The following is a 24,023-nucleotide window of genomic DNA, read 5'->3' as shown; positions in this document are numbered from 1 at the left end:
TGATCTCCTTGTAGTTAGAGTAGTATAGGATAGCTTAGTGTACATAGCAACAGAGGGTCCTGTGGCACCTTAGAGACTAACAGAAGTATTGGGAGCATAAGCTTTCGTGGGTAAGAGCCTCACTTCTTCAGATGCAAGTAATGGAAATCTCCAGAGGCAGGTATAAAGCAGTGTGGAGATAACGAGGTTAGTTTAATCAGGGAGGGTGAGGTGCTCTGCTAGCAGTTGAGGTGTGAACACCAAGGGAGGAGAAACTGCTTCTGTAGTTGGAATGCCATTCACAGTCTTTGTTTAATCCTGATCTGATGGTGTCAAATTTGCAAATGAACTGGAGTTCAGCAGTTGCAGACAGAGACCAAAACCTACAAGATCTTCACCAAGCATTCTCAAAACTACGATACCCACACAAGGAAATAAAGAAACAAATCAACAGAGCCAGACGTGTACCCAGAAGCCTCCTGCTACAAGACAGGCCCAGAAGAGAAACCAACAGAACTCCACTGGCCATCAGCTACAGTCCTCAGCTTAAACCTCTCCAACGCATCATCAGTGATCTACAACCCATCCTGGACAATGATCCCTCACTTTCAGAGACCTTGGGAGGCAGGCCAGTCCTCGCCCACAGACAACCTGCCAACCTTAAGCATATTCTCACCAGCAACCACGCACTGCACCATAACAACTCTAACTCAGGAACCAACCCATGCAACAAACCTCGATGCCAACTCTGCCCACATATCTACACCAGCAACACCATCACAGGACCTAACCAGATCAGCTACAACATCACCGGCTCATTCATCTGCACGTCCACCAATGTTATATATGCCATCATATGCCAGCAATGCCCCTCTGCTATGTACATTGGCCAAACTGGACAGTCACTACGCAAGAGGATAAATGGACACAAGTCAGATATCAGGAATGGCAATATACAAAAACCTGTAGGAGAACACTTCAACCTCCCTGGCCACACAATAGCAGATGTAAAGGTAGCCATCTTACAGCAAAAAAACTTCAGGACCAGACTCCAAGGAGAAACTGCTGAGCTCCAGTTCATTTGCAAATTTGACACCATCAGATCAGGATTAAACAAAGACTGTGAATGGCTATCCAACTACAGAAGCAGTTTCTCCTCTCTTGGTGTTCACACCTCAACTGCTAGCAGAGCACCTCACCCTCCCTGATTGAACTAACCTCGTTATCTCCACACTGATTTATACCTGCCTCTGGAGATTTCCATTACTTGCATCTGAAGAAGTGAGGTTCTTACCCACGAAAGCTTATGCTCCCAATACTTCTGTTAGTCTCTAAGGTGCCACAGGACCCTCTGTTGCTTTTTACAGATTCAGACTAACACGGCTACCCCTCTGATGCTTGACACCATGCAAGGCACTGCATTTAGCCGTATGGAATGGAAATCTATCAACCTCATGAAGAAACTTGCACAAATACAGACAGATATCCTCTTCCTTTCCAAATGCAAACGGATGGACATCATACCAAATGGACTGAAGGTGAAAAATCCATTGCTATCTACATACTGCACAGACCACAGTGAGAGATTATGCCATACACTATCAAAGAAACTGAGGAACCACCTGATCAGCATCCTATACAGCAAACAGAAAAACATCAAGAAAGAGCTCTCCAACCTGGAGACTTTCATAAATAACCAACCCTCCACACAAATGGACTTTACTAAAATAAGACAGGAGATCTACATTACACACTTCACCTCTCTACAAAGGAAAAAGGACCGTAAGCTGTCTAAAATCCTACCTGCCACATGGGGCCACAACAGGGGTACCCCTAACTCACCCAGCAATATCGTCAATTTATCCAGCTACACACTCAACCCAGCAGAAGAGTCTGTCCTATCTCGGGGACTCTCCTTTTGCCCTAGCACCCCCACGAACATGATACAGTTCTGTGGTGATCTGGAAGCCTATTTTCGCCGCCTCCGACTCAAAGAATACTTTCAAGATAACACTGAACAGCGCACTGATACACAGATACCCTCCCACCAACAACACAGGAAGAAGAACTCCACATGGACTCCTCCGGAGGGTCGAAATGACAGTCTGGACCTATACATAGAATGCTTCCGCCGACGTGCACAGGCAGAAATTGTGGAAAAACAACATCGCTTGCCTCATAACCTAAGTCGTGAAGAACACCATGCCATCCACAGCCTCAGAAACCACCCTGACATTATCATCAAAGAGGCTGATAAAGGAGGTGCTGTTGTCATCATGAACAGGTCTGACTACCAGAAGGAGGCTGCCAGACAACTCTCCAATACCAAATTCTACAGGCCACTTTCCTCAGATCCCACTGAGGTATACACTAAGAAACTGCACCATCTACTCAGGACACTCCCTACACTAACACAGGAACAAATCAACATACCCTTAGAACCCCAACCGGGGTTATTCTATCTACTACCTAAGATCCACAAACCTGGAAATCCTGGACGCCCCATCATCTCGGGCATTGGCACTCTCACTGAAGGACTGTCTGGATATGTGGACTCCCTACTCAGACCCTACGCCACCAGCACTCCCAGCTATCTCCGTGACACCACAGATTTCCTGAGAAAACTACAATGCATTGGTGACCTCCCAGAAAACACCATCCTAGCCACCATGGATGTAGAGGCTCTCTACACAAACATCCCACATACAGATGGAATACAAGCTGTCGGGAACAGTATCCCTGATGATGACACAGCACAACTTATTGCTGAGCTCTGTGACTTTATCCTCACGCACAATTATTTCAAATTTGGTGACAATATATACCTCCAGACCAGTGGCACCGCTATGGGCACCCGCATGGCCCCACAATATGCCAACATTTTTATGGCTGACCTGGAACAATGCTTCCTCAGCTCTCGTCCACTCATGTCCCTTCTCTACCTACGCTATATTGATGACATCTTCATCATCTGGACCCATGGGAAGGAGACCCTGGAAGAATTCCACCATGATTTCAACAGCTTCCACCCCACCATCAACCTCAGTCTGGACCAATCTACACGGGAGGTCCACTTCCTAGATACCACCGTACAAATAAGCGATGGCCACATTAACACCACCCTATACCGAAAACCCACCGACCGCTACGCCTACCTTCATGCCTCCAGCTTCCACCCCGGTCACACCACATGATCCATCGTCTACAGCCAAGCACCTGCTCCAACCCCTCAGACAGAGACCAACACCTACAAGATCTTCACCAAGCATTCTCAAAACTACGATACCCACACAAGGAAATAAAGAAACAAATCAATAGAGCCAGACGTGTACCCAGAAGCCTCCTAAACACTAAACACTGTCACACTGATCTAGGAGCTGAATACAGTATTGTTACATCTTAGATAGGAAACCATGGCCCTTTAGTTCAAAGATCTGTTCCATGAGAGCCACTCAACAAGAACCACTTCAGCATCAGTGGCTTAAGCAGGTGGGGATATGTAATGCAATTCAGCAGCTTTGAGTTTGTTGCACACTTTCACCAGACAACCTCCCTCAATTTAGCATTGCACCCAGATGGGGGGAACAGGGCTACGGGTCCTTATTTAGTTAAGAACACCTCACCCACTGTCGTCCTGAAACCACACTGCTTGTTAATCTTCCACAAGAGGGAATGCATACAAGTCTTCAAAGAAAAAGTTGACTTGCCTGTAGTTAGTTATTCATGAGTTACCTCTGCATATTCATGCTACCCGCCCACCTTCCCAACCACCTAAGAGTTCTGTCCGGAGACCATCAGGGCTCTATGGCTAGGGAGAAGGAAATGAGGCCATAGGGGAGTGCTCTCCTTTCCTTAAAGTAGGGTGATGCCATCACTCTAGTGCAAGATCTTCCATGCCTCCCTTAACACATGGCTTTTCAAGACAGTTCTATGGCTAGACACTAGGGGGCTCAAATAACATCTCCTGGTAAGTAACATCTTTTTCAGCAGTGTCCATCACTTTCCCATCAGTCATTTTCAGGAAAGTGTAGTTTTGTGTATATTGCTGTTTAAAAACATCTAGACATAGTTTTATTACTGTTAGTCTTTTACAGTTTATCACTTCTCTGGCAAAACTCTGAGACCATTGCACTGTTTCCAACCAACCCTGAACTGGCCTCATCTAGGTGATCGGGTCTGACATTTACATGGTGGTACTCTCCCTTTTATGGGAGGATGAAACAGAACATGTTCTCAAGGGCATTCCGTCCCTTTCATGCCATCTCCACTGTCTGCTATGTTAATGATGAGTAGCACACCCAGATTAGCTCACAATCCAAAGCCTTTGGGCACAGGAAATGACCAATCTCTATATAAACATCCTGGAATGGAGAGCAGCCCACTGGCCCTTTGAAGGGCACCTCTCCAAATTTTAAATGACTGTACAGTTGTACAACATTGATGTATTAGGCAGCAGAGCAGTCCCCATTTGGGACTCCTGTGTAACCTGGTGCATTCATCACTGTGGTACAGGTATAGCTTTCCATCATCCTGGCAGACAGCCTCAGCAGAGAGTAGAAAAACCAGTGCTGGTGGTCACTTGGAGCCAAGCGAGCAAGTTTTTTCGACCTGGGTCGAACATAAAGGATCTGGTCCTCCCTTGGCTTCCATTCCATTCAGACTCTGCATACATGCTCTTGCTAAAGTTTCAAACAACTAGGTCTCTCCTTCAGTTTAGTAAATGCACCACTTTCTCTCACTGGGATAAAGGTCTGCTGTATTATTTCATCCTACATTGAGTTTTAAAAGGGTCTGCTTCATGTATTTCATCCTCTCCAGGAAGGTCTAGGACTCAAATATAGTACTTCCTAAATTAACAGCCAACTGAGTGATTGATAGAATGTTCCTTTTATCATCATCTCATGGAAGGCTGTGGCGATCATGCTGGCTCAGGATCCTGAGATCCAGGAACTAAAGGCTGATCCATAGCCTTTCATGGTGAAAGTTGGTCCTTCCTCAATACCCCAAATCTCTCTATAAAGTAGTTGGGTATCTCTTTTTTGGGATGGGGAGGGGAGAAACAGGAAGGTTGAAGTAAATCCCCATTCATTATCAGGAGAGGGTCAGCTGTATGGTTTCTTTGTTAACATGGCTCTAAGTTGCAGTGTGATCTGGAAAATCATAAGTATTTGTGACTCATGAGACTAGTACGAGAAGTCAGTCCATTTCCACCAGAGGCTAACAACTAATTGGGATTCCAGGTGTTGGGGTACATTCCACCAGGTGTAAAGCAGTCTCTGCTGCATGTTACAAAACTGTTTCCATCGTGGAGATCTGAATGGCTGGAGCTCTGTCCATGCTTTCATATGTTAATAGTCTCTGGACTCCCCTTAGCCTCTAGATTAGATGCTAGAACTCTGGCAATCTTTATTCAAGTAAGCTTCCTCAAACCCATCTCCTTTAGGTCTGGGAACTGCTTGTCAACCTCCTGCAGTGGGGATTCATGCAGGCAGTGCTCAAAGAAAACTGTTGCTTACGATACTAACTGTAGCTCACTTTTGTATGGATCCAAGTGTTACCTGCCCTTCTTCCCCATTATTTCCAAGTCTTAGCATAAATTTTTGATATTTAATGGGAGGAATTGATTGGCTGGAATTGTCACACTATGTCCTTGGGTGTTGTGGTACAAGGATATCGGCAGGGTGCGCTTGCAGCATCAGTGGACAGTGTTGTTCAAAGTTTCAAATTTGTGCCCCCCAAGCTACACATTGCCTGAAATCTGAATCCATGAAGGCAATTGTCTCTAAGAACCATAGGTACTATAGTAAGCACCCATTCTTTCTCTAGTGTAGAAGAACCTTTAATTTACCTCTGTGTAAAATATGTACATTACTCATTTGGGTCAAGGGCGTATGGAGGCTTGATATTGATGCAGCACTTTGAGATTCTCTGATAAAAGAAGCTAGTGCAAAGTATCATGTTAAATTCACTGGCTGCTTCTAAGAATCTTGACAATTGCCTTGTGCTATTCAATAACTCTTTTACTGGAAATATTTTTTGTAGGCTTTCTGATCATCTGCACATTACTTCCTTTCTGTAAGAGCGTTGGGTACCTTTCAGTAAAGGGGCGGGGGGTGAGGGGGGAGAAACATTAACAACATTTGCTTTAGGCAGGGTGGATATGTGGCTTCTGTGTTTAATACTGTAGAACAAAGCACATTTTATTTTCCTGACCCTCAAGCTGTTTGTAGGTTAAATATCAACTGAACTTAGCAAATACTCTTTATTAGATGCAGAACTTACTGCATGCAATTGAGTCTAAGCTTTTCTTGTGACACTGAAGGTTCCTAGGCTTTAAGTATAAAATATCTTTGATGTTTTTAGTCTCCAAAACTAGAACTGTAGCATTCTCCTTGCTGGCTCACAAGAACAGAGCTAACAGAGGGAATGGAGAAGACAGTGAAAAGCCCTCATGTGTGCTTGCATCAGTCCTCTGTCCCCATTTTAGTCACTGCAAACTTAATGCCTTGCTTTCTTTATGTGGTTTGGCCAGCTTAGAGGATGGAATTTTTGCCAAGCCCCATTTGCACAATTAATAGTCTTTTTTTTTTTTTTTTTTTTTTAATTCAGTTGAATGCCTTATTACAAAACTATTTCTAGTATGAGAGGGTTTGATCTTATCAATCTTGATTGTCCCTCTAACTATAATCATGTCTTAAATGGCTGTGCCTCAACTGTTTATGATGCAGACGTATGTATAAATTGCATCTCTTGAGAGAGCAGATCTTTGTTCCCCATGTGAAGCAATCTCTGCCTATTGCTAACAATGAATGCAGATGCCACGGAGGTAATTAGAATTGTGATTTGTGGATAATTTGTGTGAAACTGGTCACAGCACTTAATGTAGGAGTGATGCTGAAACTTCCTATTGCTTTACAATAAAAGAGAAGTTTCTCTGGAAATATTAATATTGATTGTCACTCTAGTGTGTTAGTTTGTGTATTATATTGCTGAGGGAATACTCTGCAAATACAACATATATTTATATTGCAGGATAAAATCATAATTACCCAACACAATTTTACCAGTTTGTAATACCATTCTGAAATTCAGATTAAAAACTGAAAATCTCCAATATACTTTGGTTGCCTGCCACCTTTCAATTGCTAAAAATAATTCCCAATGCCACTAACACACATTCTCTCCTTGTACCTACAGGATTTTGAAACTCAGAGCAGACGAGTCGGGGGAATACTTATGTGTGTTCGTGTTTGCTAACTCGCCTGTAGCCAACGCCACTATAGAAGTGAAAGGTATTTTTGGTTTTTCTCTCTCCTGAAAACTGTCTGAGCAGTGCTCTTTCCTTTCTTCTCTTCTGGGTCCTCTTTGTCATGAGTCCTCTCTGGGTGTGTCCATACGACATAATTAACTCAAATAACCCTCCCCTGAGTTACTTCCCATGTGTTAGCTTCTCACAAAGTAATGTTCTGCATCCACACTGGCATCACAGTTGCTCATATGACTTCTGGAGGCACATCCTTTGGTTCATAGCATTACAGTAAACTGTACCCCACTATGACTGCTTTTGCAGTGTATAGTGATAACTTTTCTGTGCCTTTTGTGGATACTGAATGGACATTGTATGAACCCAGCAACTAATTAAAGGAAACCAGTTTAGATTGTCACGTTGTAGATTTCTCTCCAGGGTCTTCATTCCACTGGTGGCAAGGTATGGATTCAGTTTGCAGAGGTTACCTGTATCAAATATTGGCACTAGTTTCTCAGTTATTCCCCACACGTGGCCTTTTTTCCTGCCCTATCCATTTAACAGTAGTTGTATAAACTACTTCAGAGCTTAAAACTGGACTTGGTTTTTCACTAATGAAAAAACAGATTAGAGCTTGGTCAGTCAGAAGAAAAGGCAGCTAAGTAGTCTGCAAGGTACAAAATCCTCATAACCAACTATGTAAACCTCACTCCCTTTCAGGTTTTGTATTGCCCTTTGCCATTACATAGGTCTGTCATATACTGAGTCCCTAAACTTACATTGAAGGGGTTCTGTTTCCAATCCATCCTCAAGCTTAATTAAAAAGTGTAAAGTTTTGTCTGTTGCTGTTCCAGTCCTAATGGCAAGTAACAAGGGAAGAGAAATCATTGTCTTCTAAATGGCTTGTTGGTTTTTTTGGCATCCCTGGGGATAGCTTCTGACCTCAGTTATTTGATATGTTCCTGTGATATTACCTAAGGAAGGCCCTTGGCAAAGGCAAACACTGTTAATGGATACATAAGGAACTTCTGTGCCCCTGACTGAAGATATGTTGTATGGCTGAGCTACTGAATGAAGCATAGCAGGAAAGTGGAGGTAACAGACTGTGCAGTCCAAGAGACAACTTAGTTGATATTAAAATAAAATTAAGAAAACATAACTGTAAAATTATGGTTAAAAGTGAGTTACATTGTTCTAACACTTCAAAAAAAGAAAGCAAACAATTTCCTGAGGCTTAAAACTATTGCCATGTTAAAAAGATTGTATTCTGATCAAGATGTACGAAAAAATACTGTCAAATGCGTGTCTCTGTTCAAAGGATTCCTTTTGCAGAGGGCTCTGAGAGAGGCTCTTTACATAAAGACTGTTTAGAGATAGTGGATTTTTGTTAAATGTTGGGTATTGTGCTCATAAGGAAAAAGTGGTGATAGCTCTCTAAAATATATAATTAGGAAAACGTAATTAGGAAGGCAGGAGGGCATTTTGTGTGGGAGGGGAGAGGGAGAAGAAATTCATTGCTGATCAGGAGTCTGACTGTGAAATGTGAGCAGAGTCACACAACTCTAAGAATGCAAGTTCTATTGCTTAGCTTGAATCAATTTAATAGAAGGTTGTGCTGTATTTAGTGACCCTGTTTTCCAGGATTTAGACTGGCTGTGATTTTATGCTGCTTAATCTTGTTTACTGTGATTTTGCTCAACTTGCTAAATAATTATTGCTTTACGTAAAATAACTTTTGAATTAGGCTGCTCTTAGGGATGACCTTTACAAGCCATTTCCAGAGAGAAGGAAAGCTTCTTAGCTTTGATAAGGGGCAAAAGCTGGCCAGCCTAGAGCACTCTGTCAAAAGATGCAGCATGGGGCTGTGCATCAGAGTGGCCAACTTTCATGTGGTAAATAAGCACCCCGACTTTCACAATAAGCCAAAAATCAAGCTAAAACAAGCCAGTCCCTAAGAACCCCCACACTCAATGTGATTAGATCCCCCGGCGTGCAGTCTGGGACTGTGGTGGGCCCGCTGTGCACCCCTGATCTCTCCTCCCCTTTCCCCTGCTTGCTGGGAGCCGATCAAAATAAAGAAGCAACAAGCTACAAGCCAACAAGGAACTCACAAGCCAGTTAAGCCAAAAACAAGCCCAATTTCTGTTTTTTTTTTTTTCCCCCACGGGTTTGGCATGTCTGCTGTGCATTCACCAAAAGTGCTGTTACTGTGCTGCCCAAGGATAGTTGCAGACATGCAGAAAACCGGGTGGTACTACTGAGCAGTGATAGTGATAAACTCAGTTTCCTGGATTGAACCATTGGCACAAAGGGTAGAGGGAGAACAATAGTTAATTACATTAACCACTTTCCATGGAAATTATGTATAAATACCTGTGACTGAGTAATCATTACCAATTACACTGGTCTACAATTTTTGAGAAGTCATCTGCTTCAGAGATAAAATGTGCTATTTATTATGTATTTTGATGTGCTGAATTCAAATATGACAATTAAAACAACTGATTGGCTACTGTTTCTAAGATATTTAAATTTTTACATTTTATGTCTATGTGTATTGTGTAGATAGTAGAGTTTTAATCATAAATTGTAAACCTAGGTCTTTTCATGTGTTTATGGTTGCTTTACATGATAATATTTCACCTGTCCTGTTTATGTAACACTTTAAAAATCAGCAAAAGGGTTATATAAATAAAATTTATTATGAAACAAAAGGCAAAAAACTATTTTGTACATAGTTTAGTCCTATTCAGTGTCTACTCTGCGCTTCTTGGCTTATCTCTTGTTTTCATTAAATGGAGCATCTCTTGTCACTGTCCAGCAATAGTCTGCAAGCATTGATGGGCTCCATTTGCCCTGATAGCGTTTCTCCATTGTTGCAATATCCTGGTGAAATCGCTCGCCGTGCTCGTCGCTCACTGCTCCGCAGTTCGGTGGGAAAACATCTAGATGAAAGTGCAAAAAATGTATCTTTAGTGACATGTTGCACCCAAGGCTTTGTATGCCTTGAGGAGGTTTTCCACCAACAACCTGTAGTTGTCTGCCTTGTTGTTTCCGAGAAAATTTATTGCCACTAACTGGAAGGCTTTCCATGCCGTCTTTTCCTTGTCACGCAGTGCATGGTCAAATGCATCATCTCGAAGAAGTTCACGAATCTGAGGACCAAGAAAGACACCTTCCTTTATCTTAGCTTCACTTAATCTTGGAAATTTTCCAAGGAGGTACTTGAAAGCTGCTTGTGTTTTGTCAATGGCCTTGACAAAGTTCTTCATCAGACCCAGCTTGATGTGTAAGGGTGGTAACAAAATCTTCCTTGATTCAACAAGTGGTGGATGCTGAACACTTTTCATCCCAGGCTCCAATGACTGTCGGAGTGGCCAATCTTTCTTGATGTAGTGGGAATCTCTTGCACGACTATCCCATTCGCAGAGAAAACAGCAGTACTTTGTGTATCCAGTCTGCAGACCAAGCAAGAGAGCAACAACCTTCAAATCGCCACAAAGCTGCCACTGATGTTGGTCATAGTTTATGCATCTCAAAAGTTGTTTCATGTTGTCATAGGTTTCCTTCATATGGACTGCATGACCAACTGGAATTGATGGCAAAACATTGCTATTATGCAGTAAAACAGCTTTAAGACTCGTCTTCAATGAATCAGTGAACAGTCTCCACTCATCTGGATCGTGAACGATGTTGAGGGCTGCCATCACACCATCAATGTTGTTGCAGGCTACAAGATCACCTTCCATGAAGAAGAATGGGACAAGATCCTTTTGACGGTCACGGAACATGGAAACCCTAACATCACCTGCCAGGAGATTCCATTGCTGTAGTCTGGAGCCCAACAGCTCTGCCTTACTCTTGGGTGGTTCCAAGTCCCTGACAAGGTCATTCAGTTCACCTTGTGTTATGAGGTGTGGTTCAGAGGACGAGGATGGGAGAAAATGTGGGTCCTGTGACATTGATGGTTCAGGACCAGAAGTTTCATCCTCTTCCTCTTCCTCATCTGACTCAAGTGAGAATGATTCTGGTGCATCAGGAACTGACAGTCCTTTTCCGTGGGGTTCTGGGTGTATAGCTGATGGAATGTTTGGATAATGCACAGTCCACTTTTTCTTCTTTGACACACCTTTCCCAACTGGAGGCACCATGCAGAAGTAACAATTGCTGGTATGATCTGTTGGCTCTCTCCAAATCATTGGCACTGCAAAAGGCATAGATTTCCTTTTCCTGTTCAACCACTGGCGAAGATTTGTTGCATAAGTGTTGCAGCATATGTGTGGGGCCCACCTCTTGTCCTGATCTCCAATTTTGCAACCAAAATAAAGGTGATAGGCTTTCTTAACCATAGTGGTTATACCGCGCTTTTGTGATGCAAAAGTCACTTCACCACAAACATAGCAGAAGTTATCTGCACTGTTCATACAAGTACGAGGCATCTCTGCTCACTTTGGCTAAACAGAAATGTGTCCCTTTGCAAAATCAAACACTGACAAATAAGAGAGCACGACATTGTATGATTTCTAGAGCTGATATAGGGCAATTTGTTCAGTTGTAAGCTTCGTTATGATTGCATCATCCATGACTTCTAGGAATAACATGATGCAATTCATATCATGTATAACTCACTTATCCTCCGCCATTCCCAAGTCAAGGGTTGTATATACTGACCCAATAGCATATCTTGAAAACTGGAGCCAATCAACAATTTTAAGCATCATTTTCGTTCTCAGTGACCCAGATTTAGTAAAGTTTGATTACGTTTATTTCAGAAGCATTTTGGCTGTAGAGCACTGTTATAAGTTAATGACTGTTAAGCACCTCTCTTGGGAGGAGCTACACTTGCAGATTGCACAGCAGTCAGTAACTTGAGAGGACTCATAGACCCTATTCTGAAGCCACTCCATACAACGTCATAATTCCTAGACCAGTAGGCAGTAAAAAAAATTTGTAGACATACAAAGTATGGGGTGTGGACTAATGGGAGAACTCTTGTTAAACATCCTGCAAACTGTGGCTGGCAAATTTTTTTAGTTGAAGAAAAACTCAAAACTTTTGTACAATATAAATTATTTCCCTACATAATGGCTACATAGGACGTATTTAGGAGAGTCTTCTAAGCTACTGGTGATTACACGGTTTAACTGCAGAACCAATGTTTTCCTAGAACTGCATATAAATTTATTATGTTGAAAATGATTACTCACTAAGGTTATTGCTACTGCAAGAACCACTGTATAAAAGGTTGAGCATATATGCATCCTCTTAAATGTAGAATGTCACTAAGTGACTAGTTTGTACGTTAGGAGTATACCGGTTTCTCCCAACTAACAAACCTTGTTGCCAGTTCAATGGTAGTTTTTTAATATTCATACTGTGATGGGATAGTAGTCCAAAAATTCAGGAACCAAGACTTAAAAATCATTCTTCTGGATCTAGACTACTATGCTCTAGCATTAGTGGGACCTCAACCTTGTCCTCAAGTGCCTTACAAGGCTTTCTTTCAAACCCATGGCCACATACTTGCTTACACATCTGTCTATAAAAATGGCATTCTTAGTAGCCATCACCTCAACTCGGAGGATCGGAGAAATAGGGGCTCTAATCGCACAGCCCCATTTAATTTTTTTCAGAGATAAGGTTACGTTGTGACCACACGCCAAATTCCTCCCAAAAATATCCTCCACTTTCCATATAAACCAGTGTATCCACCTCCCAGCCTTCTTTCCCAAGCCATGCCAGGACAAGAGAGAGGCAATATTACATACACTCGATGTCAGAAGAGTACTGGCCTTCTATTTGGATAGAACTAAACCTTTCAGAAAATCTCCTAGACCAGTGTTTCTCAATGACTTGTCTGTGGACTGACACTGGTCCCTGAGATCTCCCTGACACAGTTTAGGAAAGCAGCGTGCTAGTCTCTAGTATCAAAAAGGTTTAGAAACACTGTCTTAGATTATTACTTTCTAGTGCAGAGAGATCTAAAGGATCCTGAATCTCTAAGCAAAGACTCTCTAGATGGATATTGGACTGCATTATCTATTGCTATCGTACCTACACTCTCCATCTGGAGTTCAAACTCATTCCGTGAGATCTCTTTCCACTTCTGTAGCCTTCCTCAAAAACGTTCCCATCACAGAAATGTGCAGAGCAGCAACTTGGCTATCTGCTTGTACTTTTGCTGAACATTATGCAATCACCCATGACTTAGCATGCAATACCATATTTGGCCCCACTGTATCGTCATCAATATTAGATTAGACTCCAAAGCCCCACCCCTCCATTAGGGTTACTGTTGTAGATTCACCTATAGTGGAGCAGCCATAGGATCACTGCTTGAAGAAGAGGTTGCTCACCTGATGCAGTGACTGGTTTTTCGAGATATGTATCTGTATGGGGGCACCACTATCCTTCTCCCCTCTGTCAGAGCTCTGAATAATGAGTTCTGTGGTAGAGAAGGAACTGAGGGTGGTTTGCCTGTGCAGCGCTAGATAACCTTGAGGCAGAGCATGAGATAGTGAGAGCGCATATGTAGGACGAACAGACACTGCTACCTAAAATCTCCAATCTGACGTGCAGGGATGCAGATACACCTACAATGGAGCACCCATAGGAGGACATCTCAAAGAACCACAGTTACTGCACAGGGTGAATAAACCTTTCTTTTGGGTGGGACCCATGTTTAGTACAGCACTTATGACTTGTCTCTAGTTTTTTGGAAATTGTGGCGGGGTAATTGCTAAATTTGAATAAGCATATTTACTTAGAGCTGTGAAAGCCATTTATAAATACAAACACAATGGAGTCGCATCATAGGCACATTTAACTTATGCGATTTTAACTATACGCGCTCGGCAAAACAAAACAAAAATTTAAATACTGTACCTGTAGTGTGGGCAATTCCGCCCGCCATTCCACTCAAGGAGCGTTTGACTATACGCGATTTTCACCTTACACGCTGACTTCAGAACCTAACCCCCACGTAAGATGCAACTCCCCTGTATAGACATTTTCTTGGCTAATATCTGTCATTGAAGATATTTATTTGAATAGGGATTTTTCCTGCCTTTCCCTCCAGTGTTGCTGTTAGTCTACTGAGCTTTGTTGCTATAAGAGATCATAATTCCATATTCTATTATATGGCTATCACTACTATGGACAAATGGGGTGAGCCTTCCTGCCTGCCTGAGTGGTAGCCAGTCCAGATGCAGTATTTTCAAGCCTAGTTTCTCTTCTTGGAATGCACATAAGTGTCCACAGTTGTATCCCTACCCTTTTGGAAACATCTGGTGTATTTCTGCTGAGGCACCATCATTCTGTCAGGTGTCAGCAGAGCTCCCAAATAACACAGAAGAAGGGAGCATAGAAGAAACTTTCTCCTAGGGTAACCAATAAAACTTGGGGGCAAAAGAATCCCTCTTGTTCATCTCCCCTGTAAGCTTTGGAAACAGATGTGTTCTGCTTATCCTAATCCTCTTTCAGCACAAGGCCACAGTGGAACTGTCACAGCCAGTTCTAAGAAGGGTCAGGATGGGATCTGAAGCAGACAACACCTTCCAGTTCCCTCTGGATATCTGAGGAGAGGAAATCCATGAGAACCAAGACTGCTAAGAGGGCTTATAACATGATATGTTGGAGATAGGGGGTAGCATTCTCTCAGCCCTGCCATCGTCACTGCAAGGGAAGTCCTTTGTACACGGGTCTGGATAAATAGGGCTTTTGCAGCCTCTCCCATCCAGCCACCTTCCCCCTCCCCCTCTCAAAAGAACCTTTGATACTTTGGAAGGGAGACCAGGTTGAGAGCTCCCTGACTTTTCCAGTGTTCTCAGGGAATCAGTTTGTCCAGCAACAAAAACTCAAAATGTAGTCTCCACTCAGTGCTTGCAGCCATAAATCCAGAGGATTGCTGCTTTGAAGAATGTCTACCTTCACATCACCCACACTTCAAATGCACCAGAAGCCCTTAGATTTTCTACATGACACTTGCACTTCCAGTTCTAAGCTCTCCTTTGGTCCATCTCCAGCTCCAAAGCTATCAAGAAAATGAATAGTCATTGCAGCAGCCCTCAGAGGAAGGAGTGTCTAATTCTGCACCTGAGTGACTGGCTGGTCTGGTTCTGACTTCCAGGAAGCCTGTGCAGCCATTTCACAACATTGTCCTGATGATGAATTAGGAAAAGACTTTGATTCCTGCCCAGACACTGCTGCAGCTTGGAATAATGATAAACATGGCAAACACTTATCGCTTCTTTCCCTGACAATCTCCCAACGTAGAGGCCCTAATTGATCTTTCAATCCACAGCTCAGCGTCCCTCTGGATGTACATGGCCATGACTTGGAGTGTCTAATTCCCTCCTTCAGCGAGGGCATTTCCACTAGTGGCTGACAGATTGCATCCCCACTTCAGAACTCCCGAAATCTCCATGTCTCTATGGATAGCAGCCGCTGCACATGAGAGATGGGGGACTTGCAGTTCACCAGTCCATTCGGGAAACGGTCCGTCTCAAGAACAAAAGCTCCACATCAGCATCTTGGCGCTCAGGACAAGTCAGGTTGTCTCTCAAGGTCCTGGAAATTCCTGCTGACCACATCTTGATCAAGTTGGACCAGGGCTTTGGAGCGGAGCCTGGAGTTGGAGCGTGGAGCAGCTCCGGAGCAGTGGAGCTGCAGGTTTTTGCCTGGAGCTGGAGTGGAGCCGGAGCACAGCTCCAAAGCCCTGGGTTGGACGACATGGCTGTACAACTGCTGCAAAAGGAATCAAACACACTCTTCTAGTAGGTAGAGAGAACATTGTACCCTGTTTAGGCTCTGCTTGAATCTCAAATGTCACTGTTTGAATCTATGGGCAGATTGGCTGAGTAAGAAACCTTCCATCCAGAAAGTGGTCCTTCTGGTACTGATCTGGTCAGAGCCTACCTCAGTTGCTTTCTTTATGATGGGCTTTAGTTCTGAGATACTGCAGCAGATATAGACCCTAAAGTTTGGGTGCATGGGTGGGGGATGTAAGTCATTGCATTGTCACTTTTCCCTCCTTCATTGAAGTGGGTTCTGAAGAAAGGAATTAGTGCTTTGATTTTCGTAGTCCAATGACCTTTCTAGTGGCAGTCATCTCAATCCTGATTTGCAAACCCAAGTACTTCATTTTCAACAAATTAGCTTTTGGAACACTCCACTTGTTTCCCCAATGTGGTCTCTGCCTTCCCCCTTTAACTAGGTGAGCTTGCTTCCCAACTCCTGCTCCAATCCAAAAGCCAGACTCTTAAGTCTAGGTCAGCCTAGCCTGAACCGTCCCTCCCTCCCTGTTTGTTCTTGAAGGGCTTCACAAAGGAGAGAAGGTATCCTAATAATCTTCTGGCTGCATCAGATACTCCCATTCCATTGCATACCCCTGCCCAGAGTAGCTTTGAGCTCACTCTGTCACAGCAGTGCTATGTCTTGGGTACCCCTCAAGTCAGCTTTTCCAACCCACCTTGCACTCAGCTCATGCCTTCTCGAGATGCTTTTTGCTGAACTTCCACATCAATTGATGCAGCCTTCAGTCAGCAAATACCTGTGACAGCCAGAGGGCTACAGCCTTCAGGAGGCGATCCATTCACACCAGTAGACTGACTGGTCTCTTTCTCTCCTTCTGTCACTGCTTAGCTTGTACAGTTCCTCTCCCTTGGTATGCTCAGAGCTAGCCACCCATTTGTCCAGAGGATGGCATTCACATCATAGGAAAAAAAAAAAAAAAAACAGATTTCTCTTACATCACTAATTGTTTTCTGTGAATTGTAGATACTCACCTTAGGGCACCTCGATGGGAGATCAGGCTCAGGGAAAAGAGATTATGTAGTGTAGGTTTAACCATAATTTTTCTTCAGCTCTGGAATTTCTCCAATGGGAAAGCCTGCCTGTATGCTGGGGGGAATAGGAAATGGGAGCCAGAATCCTGCATCTGGACTGGTTACCACCCACCTGACTGACAAATAAGACTACTTGCTCCGTTTGTCCTGATTGGTAGAAACCAAATCATGAAAAACTATTAGCAAGGAAAGAAATCTTTTCTTATGCTTTTGGGATCAGAGATGGTTGTCCTTAAGAAAGTTCTTTAGATGTAACTAATCTTTTAGAATAAAAAACAGGTTAATTGAACAGCGAATGGACTTACATTTAAGATGTATGTTTTGCTGTAGCATGAAAATGTCTAAGTCCAACTTCATGGCTTTAAAGGAGAACTGTAAAGGATTTTTTTTTTTAAAGTTCTCCTGTTTCAAAATGTTGCATAAAGAATGGCTGTTTATTTCCTGTTTGCATTTACCTCAGCAAGATCAGGAAAGTCACATCCAGTCTTCCCTAGTTTTAGCTGGAAGACCTTTACAAGGTCTCAGGGATGTTTATTGCAGTCTCCAACTTCTTAATTGAAGAAGTCAGGGTGTGGAAACTTGAACAAAGGCATTATCCAAAATGTTAGTTACTGAAGTTAAATAGGTTTGAAACTATGTTTTGGGGTTGCCTTACTGAAAGTTGAGCAATTAATGGGCAAAGATTTTTATTCTGATGTCACTGAGTTCTCCACTCAGTTTTTCAGCTTAGACAAGACCAGAATTTTAATGCGATTGGGGGGAGACTAAAACATGTTTCGGGTTTGCTTTATGCATAGAAAATATGGAAAGAGCACTGGGGCCCACTCTTTTCCTCTACTAGGCCACCTTTGTATTCCCATAACCCTTTGTATTTTTAGCTGCTTGCTTGACATGTAATTTTCCCATTTAAAAATTCAAAGAATTAAGGGAATCAGGGCATGGTTGTGAACTGATCTTCTGCGCACCAGCACTCCCTACTTGTCAATTTCTACCCACAGATATGTGCATACAGCTCCCTTTCTCTTCACTGGAAGCTATGGACCAAATTCCATCCACAGGTCAAAAGCAGCATTATATGCCTTGTGCTTGGAAGGAATTTTTCTTTTACGGATCAGTTCTAAACATACCATGTCAGACACCTGTGGTGCTGTGTATTGTGTGGCTGTTACATAGTTAAGTGTTTGAAGATATGGGGGTAAGAAAGGGCTCACACCCAGTTTGTCTTCCTAGGAGTGCATCTCTCTCTGTCACTGGATTATCTTCCAGGATACACTGTAAGTGGAGAGATGCAATTTCTAACAGGAAATTGGTGCTAGTAATATAAAGAATTTTCTCTTGCTTTCAGAATGGCTCAAACGTAATTGTTAGTTACAAAATTATTATTAAGTGAAATATAATTCAAAGTAGCCCTCTTTCTTGTTGATCTGCTTACACGTTATTTTAAAAAGTTCTTCAAACTGAGGAACTATTTTCCTCTTTTTTGTGATGTAGAAATAAAAATAAGATGCATAAAAGCACTTCACAAAAATTACCTCTGAGGTGTAATGAATGGAAAGCAATTAGCCCATTTTTATGAATGGGGAAACTAAGGCAAAGCATGTGGCTTGTCCAAGATCACACAGCAAGTCAGTATCTGAGCAGGGATTACAGTGTGGCTTCTAGTCCTCTGCTTTTCAGATAAACACTACTGCTCAAAAGTGTAAGTGAAATCTAAATCCAGCGTGAAGAGAAAAGAACTAAATTTGTGCATTTGATTTTTCCTTCCTAACTACAAAGTGGAAACTAACTGGCTAGGTGGTAGAACTGCTGAAAAGGACCTAGGGATTGTAGTGGATCACAAATTGAATGAGAGTCATCATTTAGGTGATGCAGTTCCAAAAAAGGCAAATGGGGTATATTAACCAGAGTGTCGTATGTAAGATACAGGAGGTAATTGTTTCACTCTACATGGCATTGGTGAGGCCTCCGCTGGAGTACTGTGTCAACTGCTGGGAGTGACACTTTAGAAAAGATGTGGACAAATTGGAGAGAGTTCAGAGGAGAGCAACAAAAATGATTAAAAATTTAGAAAACCTGACTTATGAGGAAAGGTTAAAAAAAACCCCAACTGGACATGTTTAGTCTTGAGAAAAGATGACTGTGGGGGGACTTCTCATAACAGTCTTCAGATACGTTGAGGATGGTTAAAAAGAGCACAGTGATCAGTTGTTCTCAACGTCCAGAGAAGATAGGACAAGAAGTAAGGGATTTAATCTGTAGCAAGGGAAATTTAGGTTAGATATTAGGAAAAACTAAATTGTTCTGGAATAGGCTTTCAGGGGAGGCTGTAGAATCCCCATCACTTGTGGTGCTGTCAGGAATGGTCTAGGTTTACTGCAGTCCAGCATGGGGCTGGACTAGATGATCGCCTGAGGTCCCTTCCAGCCCTACATTTCTATGATTCTATTGCTAAATTCCTGATCCAGGTGAACCAGTATGGTCTCTGCTGCTTAATTGCAATCCGCACAGTAAAACACAACTGCCAGTTAACCAAGACTCTCTGGCAGAATAATCATTGGGTTAATGTCTCAGCCACAGTTGAAAACCAGCTAGCATAGAAGGCTCTGGAATATTAATATTCCATATCGTGCTCCCTTCAATAGACTGCATGCTAGAAATAGTCTTTGTCCTAGTGGAATTGTAAATTGCACATCCAGCAATAAAGTAGAATGTAGCCTTGTCACTTATGCTCCCTTTGGGATAACCCAACACAAATGTCCTGTTCTTAAAGGAATATAATTATCTCCTGACTCTAGGAGAGTTTTAGGTCACCCTGCAGTTGGAGTGACTGTCCTAGAAACCCTTCTTCTGCCCCCCTCCTTTTTTTTCTAACGGTTTGCTGATGCAGTAAAAGTGGGCCAGCATTAGCAGTGCTGATTTACTGCACCTTCCTCCTCTGCAAGGCTTTGCCCTGCTTTCCTCTCTGCTGATATATGGCAGTGAAAAGCTCAGTGCTGACAGATGGGGACTATGAGAGGTTGCAGTTTAAGCTGATGAATCCTGTTTCTCCTTTTCCTAATGGGAGTAATTTACAGTCACTCTCGATAATCCTGTGATGCCAGCTTTGGGACTATCACCTTGTTGCCTGCTAGCCTTTCCCTTCTGTCCCTACCTCCTGCCTGTTCTGTTCCATGAAATGGGACATAAACCCTGCATCTCACATTCTTAGTGCACAACATAGGAATGTCTCTAGGGCTCACCCTGACTGTTTGGCCTTTGCTTAATTTCCCTGTTGCTAGCTTCCAAACTAGTGGGAAGGAGGTGACATCCGAATCAGATAGGGGGCCTGTGAATCCTCCCACATGCTCCACAGGCCCTTGCCTTTTGTCCACCCCCTTTCAGAATTCTGCTAGTAAGAACTGGTGTCCCATGCAGTAGAAAAGACTCTTGCTGAGCAAGTGCCACGTTCCTGCTGGAGGCTCTGTGGTGTGTCCACAAGAGGAGACTGTAAGTAGACAGTGAACCTAGTTTCCCCACATGGCAGTGCAGAGCACGAAGGTAGCTTTCCCTTAGCTGACCCTCAACATGAAAACCCCATTTGTTTGAAAGACTAGTGCCTATCATAGTCTCAGGTAACAGCTAGAATCACTATAACTGAGGGAGAAAAATGTTGCTAACTCCTTTATTTCTTTAGTTTTGTTTTGTGCATTTGACTGTCCTTTGGATATAGTCTGTCTCATGGTTTATCATGGATAATCAGTTTTCCCCTGCTGAAGAGACCACTAAATTGAAATCGGAGGTGAAAACCTCTTTACTATTTTACAGGATTGTTTTTAAACTCTCAGAGCTTATTGTTTAAAATGGGGATCTACCAGAAACTTCTGGAATTTTTCATATTACTCAATTTTTAAAAAAAAATTCCAGTTGCCAGTATTCTTCTATTAGAGTGTAAGCCTCTTTCAGGTTAACTCTGTGATCCCCAAACTTTTACCCAGTGCCCTCCTTTGCCCCTGTTTGCACCCCACCCCCAGAACCAGGAGTGGGGCCTTGACTGGGGGGGCACAAACAGAAGTAAGGAGTAGAGGTTGTGGCCACAGCTGGGGGCAGGCATGGGGCCAGCAGTGGAAGGTTGGGTCAGCAGCCAGGACCCCGGGCGAGGAGCCAGGAGCGGAGCCCTGGGTGCAGCTTCAGCTGCCAGGGCAAGAGCCAGGAGTGAAACTGGGTTGTGCTCCCCTCCATGGGGGCTATCTAGGGACCCAGCCCCCGCCCCCTGAACGTTCCTTTGCTTGCACCTCCCTGGGGGGGGGCCACCCCACAGTTTGGGGACCTCTGGGTTAATCTGGGAACTCACTGAGGGGCCTTGAGCAAGCCATTTGTTCATTTTTCTCCCATTTTTTAGATAGGCAATCTTGGTAGAGCTGTCTGGCTAGTAGGATTAATGCTTGTAAAGGTTTTAAAGAGAACTACTATGTAAGTGCAAGAAACCAGGTGAATGGGTGTCTCTCTCTCTCTGGATGGGAGTGTTTGGTTGTGATGCTGTCCTTGCAGTGATGATCAGCTGGTTGGTTTCTTCACTTGAAGGAGATAATGGTTGGGTGTTGCAGTGACTTCCTATTTTGTAGTTCAAAGACCTCCTCTTTTCTGACCCTACTTTTTAAGAACATAAGAATGGCCATACTGGGTCAGACCAAAGGTCCATCCAGCCCAGTATCCTCTATTGACAGTGGCCAATGCCAGATGCCCAAGAGGGAGTGAACCTAACAGGTAATGATCAAGTGATCTCTCTCCTGCCATCCATCTCCACCCTCTGACAAACAGGGGCTAGGGACACCATTCCTTATCCATCCTGGCTAATAGCCATTAATGGACTTAACCTCCATGAATGTATCTAATTCTCTTTTAAACCCTGTTATATTCCTAGCCTTCACAACCTCCTCAGGCAAGAGTTCAACTTCCTTTTATTTGTTTTAAATCTGCTGCCCATTAATTTCATTTGGTGGCCCCTAGTTCTTATATTATGGGAACAAGTAAATAACTTTTCCTTATTCACTTTCTCCACACCACTCATGTTTTTATATACCTCTATCATATTGCCCCTTAGTCTCTTCTTTTCCAAGCTGAAAAGTCCTAGCCTCTTTAATCTCTCCTCCTGTTCCAACCCCCTAATCATTTTAGTTGCCCTTTTCTGAACTTTTTCTAATGCCAGTATATCTTTTTTGAGATGAGGAGACCACATCTGTACACAGTATTCAAGATGTGGGTGTACCATGGATTTATATAAGGGAAATAAGATATTCTCCGTCTTATTCTCTATCCCTTTTTTAATGATTCCTAACATCCTGTTTGCTTTTTTGACTGCCACTGCACACTGCGTGGATGTCTTCAGAGAACTATCCACAATAACTCCAAGATCTCTTTCCTGATTAGTTATAGCTAAATTAGCCCCCATCCTATTGTATGTATAGTTAAGGTTATTGTTTCCAATGTGCATTACTTTACATTTATTCACATTCCATTTATTTGGCAAATTAAATTTCATCTCTTTGTTTCTTTACCTTCCAAACAGAATTTCACTTTAGAAATGCAGCCCATTTAAATACCATAAAATGCTGTTTGAGTAGGGTGACCAGATCACCCAAGACAAATATCGGGACACGGGGGGGGGGGGGGGGGGGGGGTGATGTGGGGGGGGGAGCGTGGGGGGGGCGGGGCCAAAAAAAAAGAAAAAACCCTTCCTCCGCAAGCGCCGGAGGGAGGCCCGGGAGACTCAGGGGAAGCGCGGGGCCGGGGTGAGTAACAGTCCGGCCTGGTCCCTTGCAGGCAGGACTCAGTTGGGTGGTTGGGAGAGGAGGGGGGCGGCCCGCGGGGCCAGGCGGCGGCTGTTCTCACCCCCAGCCAGCGGGACTCGGGAGCAGCCGCTGCTGCAGCTCCCACTGCCGCGGGGGAGGAAGCGGCCATGGTGCTCCGCGGCTGCAGCTCTGGCGCCCCCGAACCCTCCGAGCCGGGGCCTGCTGCGGGGGACCCAGCAGCGCGTACGCTGGGCCCAGCCCCTGGCCGGTCGCATCTGGGCTGCTGCCCAGCTGGTGCTATCCCGCGGCGGCCCCGGAGTGGGGGCAGCAGGCCCCAGCCCCCCCGTCCCGCAGGGGAACGAACGGGGCTGGGCGGCCGATGCCTCCGCCCCGGGGCCGCCGCGGGATAGCACCAGCTGGGCAGCAGCCCAGACGCGACCGGCCAGGGGCTGGGCCCAGCGTACGCGCTGCTGGGTCCCTGCAGCAGGCCCCGGCTCGGGGAGTTCGGAGGCGCCGCAGCCGCGGAGCGCCATGGCCGCTTCCTCCCCCGCGGCAGTGGGAGCTGCAGCAGCGGCTGCTCCCGAGTCCTGCTGCCCGAGGGGACAACAACAGCCGCCCCCTGGCCCCACGGGCCGCCCCCCTCCTCTCCCTACCACCCAACTGAGTCCTGCCTGCTCGGGGCCAGGCTGGACTGTTACTCACCCCGGCCCCGCGCTTCCCCTGCGTCTCCCGGGCCTCCCTCCGGCGCTTGCGGAGGGAGGGGGAATGGTGAGCCCGGGGAAGAGGCGGGGATTCGGGGAGGGAGCAATCGGGGGAGGAGGGGGCGGAGTCGGGCCGGGGGGGGGGGGAGGGGGAGCACTTCCGGGCTCTAGGCTCCGGGGCATTTCCTTGTTTGTCCAGTGTCCCGACCGCATGTGTCCAATATTGGGACAGTCCCGATAAAATCGGGACGTCTGGTCACCCTATGTTTGAGTGATACAATGCAAAATAACTGTCATGCTGTTCATTCTGGCTGAGAAGTATTTTCACAATAAACGACGTGATGCAATTATTTGCCAGCAAAGGGCAGATTCAGCCTCTACTTATCAGTCATTTTGGAGGTCTTGTTTATTCCATTTGTTGGACTGACTTGAATAATCACATTTATCTAGCTTCCCAAACTAATTTTCAGCTGCACATGTGCTG

General features: G+C 44.3%; 1 protein-coding gene across 1 annotated transcript in view; it reads left to right on the top strand.

Annotated features, from left to right (window-relative positions):
* Nucleotides 1-24,023, top strand: part of NPTN (neuroplastin) — a 53,695-nt gene that overhangs the window by 12,488 nt on the left and 17,184 nt on the right. The window contains exon 3 of the mRNA XM_054041557.1: nucleotides 7,177-7,271. Coding sequence (XP_053897532.1) covers nucleotides 7,177-7,271 — 95 coding nt within the window. The remainder of the gene's footprint in view (nucleotides 1-7,176; nucleotides 7,272-24,023) is intronic.

The sequence above is a fragment of the Malaclemys terrapin genome, chromosome 10 (genome assembly GCF_027887155.1).
Source record: "Malaclemys terrapin pileata isolate rMalTer1 chromosome 10, rMalTer1.hap1, whole genome shotgun sequence".
Taxonomy (NCBI): domain Eukaryota; kingdom Metazoa; phylum Chordata; order Testudines; family Emydidae; genus Malaclemys; species Malaclemys terrapin.
The sequence above is the reverse complement of the archived record's forward strand: the minus strand, read 5'-3'. Positions and strand labels throughout refer to the sequence as shown.